The sequence below is a fragment of the Phaethon lepturus genome, unplaced genomic scaffold (assembly GCF_000687285.1).
Source record: "Phaethon lepturus isolate BGI_N335 unplaced genomic scaffold, ASM68728v1 scaffold2249, whole genome shotgun sequence".
Lineage (NCBI taxonomy): Eukaryota > Metazoa > Chordata > Aves > Phaethontiformes > Phaethontidae > Phaethon > Phaethon lepturus.
Window position 1 is genome coordinate 6,309 of NW_010562568.1, and position 11,269 is coordinate 17,577.

General features: G+C 43.0%; 1 protein-coding gene across 2 annotated transcripts in view; it reads right to left on the bottom strand.

Annotated features, from left to right (window-relative positions):
* Positions 1-1,528: 1,528 nt before the first annotated feature.
* Positions 1,529-11,269, bottom strand: part of SIPA1L1 (signal-induced proliferation-associated 1 like 1) — a 77,492-nt gene continuing 67,751 nt past the window's right edge. Inside the window, exons 16-20 of one of the 2 annotated variants that reach the window (XM_010294292.1) lie at positions 10,170-10,392; positions 6,221-6,367; positions 3,584-3,698; positions 3,006-3,087; positions 1,529-1,925 (exon numbers count right to left, since the gene is read on the bottom strand). In XM_010294292.1, coding sequence (XP_010292594.1) covers positions 1,782-1,925; positions 3,006-3,087; positions 3,584-3,698; positions 6,221-6,367; positions 10,170-10,392 — 711 coding nt within the window. In that variant the 3' untranslated portion in view covers positions 1,529-1,781. Of the gene's footprint in view, positions 1,926-3,005; positions 3,088-3,583; positions 3,699-6,220; positions 6,368-10,169; positions 10,414-11,269 lie in introns of both variants that reach the window. The other variant, XM_010294291.1, reaches the window with a different exon arrangement.

The following is an 11,269-nucleotide window of genomic DNA, read 5'->3' on the forward strand; positions in this document are numbered from 1 at the left end:
TAAAAGCAAGACTTCAGGATGCTCAGAGATGTTAGCAATATTTCCCATTTACAAATAATATCAGGCATTATATAAATCTCCTTCATACAAGTCATTAAAAAACCCAAGACATTCTAAACCTTTACAAAAGCACTCCAGAAATAGTTCCAAAGAGATCCATTTCCATGACAAAACGTTAGAGAACTCCTCTATGGGGATTAGCATCACAAATGAAGTTTGAGGTTGAAGTGTAGTGTGTACTTGTGTGGAGCAAAATTAAAGAGCATGAAAAAAGGATTTGAAAAGAGCATGGAAGTTTCTGTGACAAGGCTAGGGCCAATGATTTTAATCTGTCTATTTGAGAATGCGGTAAAGGGGCGGGAGTGGATGCTCTTGAAATAAACCCCCAAATATACTGCACTTTATGCAAGGCAATAGTTACTAAGGTAGTGACTGTATCCTCAGAAGGGAGCAGAGGTTTCTCAGCACCCTGCACAGTTCAATGCCTGCGCAGACTGCGGTGCTTAGAAGTCGTATTCTGAGACCTAAAAGGTATTTTCTGGAGAGGTAACGTGTTGTGGCAAGTTAGCTGTTCCTTCATAGAACAAGAAATTAACTTTCCTGGCATGAGGCAGTTTGGGATAGACAGTTTCACTCAGGACTGGAGATTTCAGAGCTCCAGTCCTACCCCAGTACTTTGAAAAATACACTTCTCAAATTCACCTTTACATATTCCTCTGTCGACCATAGTAAAAGATTTCTAAGACCTCTCGTGTAATAAAATGCAAAGTGAATAAACATTTCTCAAGTCTGTTGTGATCTGAGAAGTCCAGAGAAATGGAGTGGGAGGGCAGGTGCACAGAGATGGTCTGTGTGGATTTTCATGGAAACAATTCAGGGGAAAGAAATCTTAAATCTCTTTACAACTTCAGCCCAAGTCTTCCGCACGTACGCAAGCAGCAGATTCCCCTGGACGGGAAGGGGACTGTACTTAGGCGGTACAGGAACAGCGCTCAGTATCCCTCAGCCTGCCTGACAGCATGAACCTCAGCATGCCTGGTTTTGCTGTTCGTAGTTACTCCCAGCCATTGTTTCCACAGGAAACAAAGGCTCCCAGAAATGCTAATGCAGTCGATGCGTGGTCATGTGCCTCACCCATGGCTCACGTCTCTATTCTCTCTCCAAATGTTATGATGCTGGTTGTACTGTACCATACACTATGGACACGTGTTCTCTGTAACGTATGGGAAGGTAGCACTAGCAATCAAGCGCAAATTGCTAAGGAGACACCTAAAACATTGCATTACATCCCCTTGTCTGTGGCATACTTCAGGAAACAATGTAAGAAGAGCAGTAAAATAAACATTTCTTTCTAATTTCCTAGATGTCCTAATATTTGCCAAAGCTGCAAGGAAAAGCAGATTACCTGAAACAGAGAGAAAGGAGTTAATGGAAACAGAGGCAGATGGAACAGCAAGCCTGATCCGGCCTCCAAATCATTTTGTACATAACAGATAAAGAGACAATGTGCAAAAAATAGACATTCACATTTTAGCAGTTAAACTTTTATTTTACCTTTTTAAAATTATTTACTTTGTTTTTTCTACAAAAGGCAGACGTTGATTGTTGATCTGCAATTGTTCTGAGTGCGCGCAGAGATGCAAAAAAGGGTTATTGGAGGACGAAGGACAGGGAAGTGCTCTGACTATACTTTCACATGTCATGATTAAGGTGGCATTAAAGCTTAAGTCCCAGTAATAATATTCATAACAGATAAGTTTCCTTCCCTGTACACACTGTTCTCAGTTCATATCAATTGTGTTGAAAACCCACTCGGTGAATTTCTTCAGTTTCTCAGTTGCATTCTGGGATTCCTCCTGTAACCTCAAGTTGTCTTCCCGCAAATGTTGCACTTCAGCCTGAAGACTGGCCTTGTCCTCTTTTTCCTTAGGCATGAGGAAAGATACAGATCTTAGTGAAAATTTTAGGCCATGCTTCCTACCTATATAGAGAGGCAAGAATCTCTTAAGAGAGCACGAGTCTCATTCTTTGTAAGGATTTTATGGGCAGTAACACAGTTTTATATCTAAGGGACATACTTTTTGCTTGAATGAGCAGGAATTCACTGTATTAAATTCTAATATAGAAGCTGGCTCCCCAAGTGATGAAATAAATTCGGGCATGCCCTGTTCTGTACAGACAACATGCGTGTACAACTGCTGATGGTTAACTCAACAAGGGATACAAAGTATTCCTGCAAATCTGCAAATACTTCCCCAGCTAAGGGACTTTTCATCTGACCACAGCAAATCCTTCTTGGACCAAGCAGGCAATAACACAATACAGGAAGTTTCCACAGCAGAAACTGTGTGCTTAGTGTACTGGGTTTGTGTGGCAAGGTTTTGGTAGCAGCAGGGGCTGCAGGGGTGGCTTCTGTGAGAAGCTGCTAGAAGCTTCCTCTGTGTCCCATAAAGGCCGTGCCAGCCAGCTCCAAGATGGACCCACCGCTGGCCAAAGCCAAGCCAGTCAGCGATGGTGGTAGCACCTCTAGGGTAACAGAGTTAAGGGGAAAAAAACAGCACAGCAATTGCAGCCAGAAAGAGGAGTGAGAATATGTGAGAGCAACAACTTGGCAGACCCCAAGGCCAGTGAAGGAGGAGGGGCAGGAGGTGCTCCAGGTGCCAGAGCAGAGGTTCCCCTGCAGCCCATGGTGAAGACCACGGTGAGGCTGGCTGTGCCCCTGCAGCCATGGAGCTCCACAGTGGAGCAGAGATGCACCTGCAGCCCAGGGAGGACCCCACGCCAGAGCAGGTGGATGCCTGAAGGAGGCTGTAACCCTGTGGGAAGCCCACGCTGGAGCAGGTATACAAGTATGGCCTCAGAAAAGTAGTAAAGAAATGTCATTTTCTCATAGAAGGATGACACTGTCAGAGGTTCAGGCATGGCAAAGCAGGATTACACAATTACTAGCATCACCGATCAGCTCTAAATATGTCTTACAGATGTTCTGTAGATTAAATATTTACCTTCCTTAAATCTTCTTGCAGCATCTTCAGCAAACCTTCCAGTTGGTCCACTTTAGAGGCGAGAGTTGGGGGAGATTCTTTACTGTTGAAAGCAGAAAACAATAATAGGTATTGATATGATTTACTATCTTCCCATAGGGTAGCTGGCAGCCTTGTCTATACCAAGTGGCTTTATGTAGGTATGCACTCAGGTACTCTTAAGAATTCACAAAATGAACAAAAAGAACCTAACAAAGTGTACACAGAACACATGCAGCACATTAGTCAACAGAACAAATTTAACTCATGATTAATTGGGGCCATCCCATTACTTGACTTCTCTCTACTTCTACTCATTATATGTGCTTTGAATTACCATCGCTTTGGACACGTCCATGAACATCTCGGACAAGAAAGAACCTGCAAAAAGGTACAACTGGACTTACGATTCTTCTGTTTTCACTTCCTACCACCGTCTTCGTGAGAACTTGTGAAGACTTCTTCTGTGAAGCCTGGAGATAGCTTCCAAGTAAAGATGTTCCTACTCTTAGCCTCAGTTTGTAGTAGAGGAAGCCTGCATATCTGGCATATTTACTTACCCTGTGTAAGGCTTTATCTGTGCAGTAAGCTGGTCCTCAGCCTGATCGCTACTGGAGGCAGCGCTCACAGGTCTGTGATTTTCATCAGCAGCAGCAAAGAATGAAGCTCGCTGAACTGAGAAGGCAAACATACAGAGAAAAACAATGGCAGCAGTAATGATTATTTGTTCAGGCACAGCACAACAGCTACACTGCAGGATCTCAAAGCAATCTAAGAAGTCTGTCTCAAGCAAGATAAGATGATGATATGACATACCAATATCCACTTGACAGAAGCAAACTGGCATTGTGAGTATTTGCACCAGGTTCTCCACTGTATTGGATTCAACAAGCAAGTACCATCTCTGGCAGAGCACTGCGCGCTCACACAGATCGTGCATCACCCTCAGGCTAAGAATCTCTCCAGGAGGGAGACGCTACAGAGTGCAAAGCAGAGATACCCTGGCAGCCCTTGCAGGGTCCACACAAGGCCAGTTCCAAGAGAGGCAAGAAGCCAAGCTGGAACAAGAAGTGCTGTACAGAACTTCCTGGGTACAACTGCATGACACCACCCAGTAACTCAGTAACCATACTGAGCTTCCTTCACTACATAAAGGATCCCTTTATCTTGAGGAAAGAAAAGCTCACTGTGCACAATTTACATGTGGAAAATAAAATGACCAATGTAATTTTTCAGAAGCCGAAATTTTTTCCTTATGCCTTAGCAAACGTTTTCAGATTGAAACGTGAAACCTCTTTCCTGCCTCATGTCTATACTTTTTTGTCCTGTAACTGCTCAGATGTTTTAATACATCTCTAAACCACTATCACGTGTGGAGTGACTGTAAACTACTGACTGCCCCTACCTCTGGAGTTTCCTAGCACAAACAGTAACATAAACACTTCCTAGTTTAATAAATTATCATCTCTCTCCCTCAGCAGCTGCTGGTCGGTCTCTGGAAATAGAACAGTATCATCTTTTTCTGCTTGGCCAGTTCTTATTCTGTGCTTTCAACATAACTAAAATTAATGTGCCTTAGTATTTGATGGAATTTTTCCTTCTCCTCTCTTTTTTCCTTTGAATGAAAATACTGAAGGCTGGTGTAGCTCAGGGCTCCAGGCAGCTTTTGTTTCAGCTGGTTGCAGCTATCACCATTTGTAACTTTGAGGGCTTGTGCTGAAGACACCAATCAATGATGTAGAAGAGAGGTGTCCAGAATCACAAATCAGAATTTAGGCTGCTTGGTACTTGTCAGTATCTGCTGGCACCTGGCAGAGACTAGAGACTGGGATTATATTGACATCAGACAGCTGTTCACTCTCCAAATCTAATCTGAATGTATTTTTACAGTGGTGAGATGAAGGTGCCAGCCAATACATTACCCCAGCTTTTCTTCATCTGAGCTGTCATTTTACTACCTTCACCACACTGACTTTGTTCACACTTCTAAAGAGAAACACAAGTGAGTTTGGGGCCTACAGATGTGAGGGATTCATGTTAATGACAGTCAAATAAATCTAACAAAAAAAAAGGGGGGGGGGGGAATCTTTTAAATAGAAATTGCTGACCCCAGTGAAATTCATTAAAACCTGGATTTCATCCCTTTGTGGTGGTGAAAAAAAGCATCACTACAAATTCATCCCCCTCTTGAGGATTAAGGCTTACTTTGAATCCTCTTTCCCAAGAGCAGACAGTAAAAACATGAGACATGCTGATCCTACAACTCCTACAGCAATTGAGCAGAGTACGTCTTGAATACCAGCTTAGACATGCACTGTCTTAATGATGTGTACGGCTACTACCAGAGAACAGCCAAGAAAGCAGGTTACTCACAGCCTTCTCTAACCATGCAGAATAGTGTCTAAAATGAGTCAGGATAAGCAAAAACACTTTTAGGAAGGTGGGACAGCATTTATGCAGATTAAGAAAAGGTACTTTTTTTTGTGTTTAACGCACCTAGATGACTTTTCCGTCGGATTATAGTAACTGTAAAGTAAACTCCCTTTGGGATGAAGTGTATTTAATTTTAAAATCAGATGCATCTAGGCAGTTTACAGTCGTCTTCAGTTTACTAAGTGTCAGAGAGATGGAAAGTGCCGTAGGATGAAACGACACTTATGTGCAAGTCTATGTATTCAGAGTATGCAAAGGGAAGAATAGCAATGGAAAAGTATATACCAACAAGGCATATTTCCCAAATTACCTTGGCAGCACATTTCAGCCGCGCTACAGAAACTTCTTGCCAGTGCAGTAAGCAAGCAATCATTAGTGCGCTCATATGCTTTTCCCCTGCTATTTAACTTTACTTTTACACTTTTCGTGCCAGATGTCTCTTCTACCCTAGCTGTGATGTCTGCAACTGCTCTACATGAAAAGTAGCCAGTTTCACAGACATTTGGCCAAGCCATAGCACAGAGGGATTCCAGTATGAAGAAATGGTATCTGAGTATTACACACAAAGTTTTAGGCTGTTGAGTTGTTCTTTTAAATGAGCTTAAGCTTCAGACTAAGTAGAAACAGTAACAACAACAAAAGCAAGAGTCAAGATTAAAAAACGAAACAAAACAAAACAAAACAAACCCCCACCCCAAACCCAAACTTCTTAATGAAGCATGCACAAAGACCAGCTTTCTAAGTATTGTATTCTGAAAACTTACCTTCAAAGGCTTTGGCAGCATCTACCAAGTTTGACCAGTCCAGATCAGAAGCAGAATCAGGCAATGGCATAAGACCAGGGTCTGGCATGGGCTGCCGTCTTTGCTCCTGGATATCTGTGAGGGAGCTGTCTGAGGCAGAAAACTCTCCTAGAGTAATGCAGAACAAATGATAAACTCCATAAAAAAAGACACCAAAATTCCTTTCTTTAGTACTAATGCATCCCTATGTTTTCCTTTTTCTGGTATAGCAATTTTGGAACCAGAACACAGCAGGATGTTTGATCAAGTGTAGTTGACCGGATACAGCATGTTACAAGCCAGTTTTCTGAGAGAGTACTTCTCACCAAGACATTCAGCTCCTTTCTAACCTGCCTGCATCTTTGCAGCTTAGCACTTCAAAAGCCAGTCTCTGCCTCCCCCCAGCACTGGGACTGTGGGCAAATACTCTTCTACCCAACGATTCCTGCCTCTGCACAAGCTGAAGATACTTTGGAGGGCTCTGCAGCTTGTTGGGGCTTCGACATTCCCTGGCATCTATTTGCTCCTATAAAAATACAAAGTTGTGGGTTTTTTTCCCCTCCTCTCTTTAAAAGACAATCTCATAAACCAATGGGAGCAGACTTAGGCCCACCAAGATGCATCAGAACAAGAAAACCCTTAAAATGACTTCCAAAGCATTGCACGTGTCTCGGCAGTTTAGTGAAACCTCTTGGCCTTTACTGAACAAGACCCACATGCACCCATAAGCTGGACAGGCTGGACCGATGGGCCAAGGTCAACTGTATGAGGTTTAATAAGGCCAGGTGCAGGGTCCTGCACTTGGGTCACAACAACCCCATGCAACGCTACAGGCTTGGGGAGGAGTGGCTGGAGAGCTGCCTGGCGGAAAGGGTCCTGGGGGTGCTGGTTGACAGCCGGCTGAACATGAGCCGGCAGTGTGCCCAGGTGGCCAAGAAGGCCAACAGCGTCCTGGCCTGTATCAGAAATAGTGTGGCCAGCAGGAGTAGGGAAGTGATTGTGCCCCTGTACTCGGCACTGGTGAGGCCGCACCTCGAATACTGTGTTCAGTTTTGGGCCCCTCAATACAAGAAGGATGCTGAGGTGCTGGAGCATGTCCAGAAGGGCAACGAAGCTGGTGAGGGGTCTGGAGCACAAGTCTTATGAGGAGCGGCTGAGGGAACCAGGGTTGTTCATTCTGGAGAACAGGTGGCTGAGGGGAGACCTTATCGCTCTCTACAACTACCAGGAAGGTGGCTGTGATGAGGTGGGTGTTGGTCTCTTCTCCTAATTAACTAGCGATAGGACGAGAGGAAACGGCCTCAAGTTGCGCCAGGGGAGGTTTAGATTGGATATTAGGAAAAGTTTCTTCACTGAGAGAGTGGTCAGGCATTGGAACAGGCTGCCCAGGGAGGTGGTGGAGTCGCCATCTCTAAAGTGTTCAAAAAATGTGTGGACGTGGCACTTCAGGACATGGTTTAGGGGGCATGGTGGTGTTGCGTTAACAGTTGGACTTCATGATCTTGAAGGTCCTTTCCAACCTTAGTGATTCTGTAATAAGCTGGTACATGGCCCACTATGGAAAACAACATTGGCAAGCTTGAAAGAAGGATATAAAGTCCCTGTATGTTTTGTGCAGACCTAGCACAGTGAAACACTTGAATTATTGCCACTCATTAGGAAAAGACCAAATTGTGAACCAGTAGTTACCTACTTCATTTCAGTTCACTGGCTGGACAATCAGAAAACGTGCAATGCTTGGTCAGTCAGCATGCGTGTGAGCTCAGAAGCAGCAGCAACCCGCTTCCTCATGCCCTCTGTCAGAGCGTAAAGAAAGTTTTGAAAAATTTCTAGGTGGTATTAGAAACACCAGAGATGTAAGGGTGAGAAGGTGGACTGGGTACTTGGGAGGAAGCTGCAGAGAAGGGGCTATAATGAAGAATCCATTTGGACCACAGCAAACAGAAAGACAGTGTGGTGGGCAGGACATGAGCCCACTGGAAGACAAACACCGCGTTCCTTATTTTTGCCCCCCCCCTTAGCCCCCCCTTGATAGTCTAAGAACTATGTAACTTCAATAACTGAAATCACTTTCTAATAACTTTAGCTAAATAATATTGCTGCCAGGGAAACAATGACCAGAAAAGCTACACAGCATTCACTTTCCTCAAAAGTCTTGAATTTATTAAAATTGTCTCTGTGTGTGTTTATTTTTTATAAATATAAGTTCAACTCAATGTTAACACTGAGGATTCTTGCATTATCTCCCCAACGGAGGGCAGTTATTTGAGAAGTTTTTAACATGAAAATATTTACAATTAGTGAAGATACACAGAATTACAAGAAAAAAACTAACCATCTGAAAAATTACCCGTTTTAAAAGTGTCAGTTAGATTGTTAATTAAGACAGATGAGTAAAGAATATTTTTAGCTCATTGTTTTCCCCCTTCAAAACAAATGAAGGTGCTCTGGAATGGCTGCTCTTTGTTATTAAGAGCTTTGAATTAAAGGAATTTTGAATAGCTGGAAATACAAATACTTGTGGTATTAAATATCCAGTTCTACTTAATCCTTTCAGCACAGGCAAGCGGTGGGGGTGGGGAGAGAGACAATTCATGTGCCACTTCAAATAGCTGGTCCTTTTATCATGCAGGCTCTCCATTTTACAGAAAATGGAGAAATCTTGCTTTGTTGACAAATGTAGAAAGCTGATGTGCTACAAGGAGTAATCTGTTTCGTGTGGAAGAGAACGTGACAGTGAAAGAAGGTTCTGTGGTTTTCTTTTCGGAAAATACAGGCATCCAAGCGGAAAACAGACCACGTGCTGCTTTCCGCTTCTACTGGGATGGCACCATTAATCTTCTGACCCCAAGCCCTCAGAAGCCAAATCCACCAGCCAGTTACAAGCGTAACCACGTTCACAAAGTTATTTTAGTGCATATGAAAAGCAGAAGTGAAGAGAGCTCCGTTTCCTAACTCTTACGCAAGAAACATGTTATACGGGAACAACAGCTCATGAAAATGTCAGGTTCAACGCTGAAAACTGATGCCTGGTGATCACAGGCAGATGAAAAGAATTTAAAATAGATTTCTTCAGCAGCTTTCACTGTCAAATGCATCCTTTGTATCTAAAGACAGACCGTGCTTCGGGCCTACTATAGCGAGTTCAGTCTATTGATAGCCCTGTGTTTTCCTCTTGAAACATACTAAACCACGAACAGATCAGAGCAGATAGGTACTTCTTCAGAAAACATCGCAGAATCCTACACTGAGACCTAGCCCATTTAGTACACATTTAGGTATGAGGTATAACGGGAACCTGTGAAAATTCCCTTTCTCACCAACACAACCTATCAGATAATCCTCCTGAGACTGTTCAGTAAACTCATGGGAGAAAGCCAAGTGCCTTCTTGGCAGCAGTTTACCAAGTAACTTCTTGTTAGCTGTTGATGTGTGACTAAAATAAGTCAGTCGAGTGCTGTAAAATGAACAGGGTAAGGGAGTGAATTTAAAAATGGTGCAATAAAAGCTGTATGTCCACTAGTATTTATCGACTTTTATATCATTATTTTCCTAATAGTATTTTCTCCCATAAACCCACACTAAAGGAAGTGAAGTTGCTACTGGTGGATAACCAGGCATACATTATTTGACCATTGGTCCAACTGGTGTAGATAACTCTTGGAAGAAATGGAGAAAACTTAACAGCCAATGGGGCAAACTTTTGTGCTCCCTCCACACGGTAACTTGTGACCAGTCATGCAGTCTTATACCCACTGAGGTGAGGAAAAAAAACAATTCCCATCCTATTTTGTATTTTCAGACATGTGATTTGACTTTCCTTATTTTAGCAAAATCAAAATGGAAGTACTAATTGCTGTAACAAACATTTCCCCTTAACACGATTCACAAAGGATCCATCTGAAAGCAGAAGAACGGGAAATACACTTACCGTGTAGTGATTTCATTCCTAAAGTATAGGATGGTCTCCGTAATGGCAGCGACTTTGGGAGAGAAGGGTATGTGCTGGTGAATAGGACATCATTTGGCATGGCTTGGTCCAAGAGCGAGGCCCGCGAGGTGAAGAAGTGGTCCCTTTGACCACTGTAAATACTCTCATCTGACAAAGTCCTTTGCAAGGCACGCCTTGTGGTAGGAGTGCTGGGAAAGGGAGACTGACAGGACAGAGTGTGTGACTATACATTCATAAAAACAAATAAAAAGAAATGAGAAAAAAAAATCAATAAAGAAACTTTTGAAGTCTATGTTGAAATAATTTTTAAAACTTTTATTTTAAGTAAGAAAACAAATGTTAACATAATATTCTTTCAGAGTGGATAGGAAAAAGAAATAAAGGAATCTGCTTTGGAGGAGATTACACCTAGGTAACATACACAGGTCTATATATAACATACATAGCCTGTCTCACGTTCTGCCTTTTAAATTCCCTTCAAACTTCTCCTGTAGTGGAAATCTCAGCCAGCCCTCACAGATTCTAGAGCTGAAGTGTGGCAAAGATAACAGAAACAGACTGGATGCTGCATAAACCAGCGCTCTCCCTCGTGCCTGGGGGAGGCTGCCTTCCTGCGGGCAGAGCACCAGCAAACGTCAACTAATTACAAGTCTGATATTACTGAACAACTAGGAATGCCCACCGCCGCTTTGGTTCTTCAGAAGGATTTGAATCAAAAGTAAGTAGTCCTATGAGTAAGAGAACTTGTGTCTTACCCCCACCATCATCCCAGCTTCCTCTATGCTCCAGACAGGAGAAAGCCATGCTGTGGTGGGCTTGGCGTTACATGCTCTCTGGCCAGCGCCAGCGAGCTGCTATCAAAGAACCCGTAACCGTTCCCATCAGCAGAGACGCCGATTTTCGTGAAACCTGTAGCAATGTAACTATCTCCAAGACATATCACTTCTTTATAGTTTGGTTGAAATTTGGTCCAAAGGCTTTCACGGAGAAATGGCAAACAGAAAGGAAGACCTCATCACCCCGATTTGCTCTGTAAGCAAGTTTAAACAAAAAAGGAAATAATATGGTTTCAGGAAAGA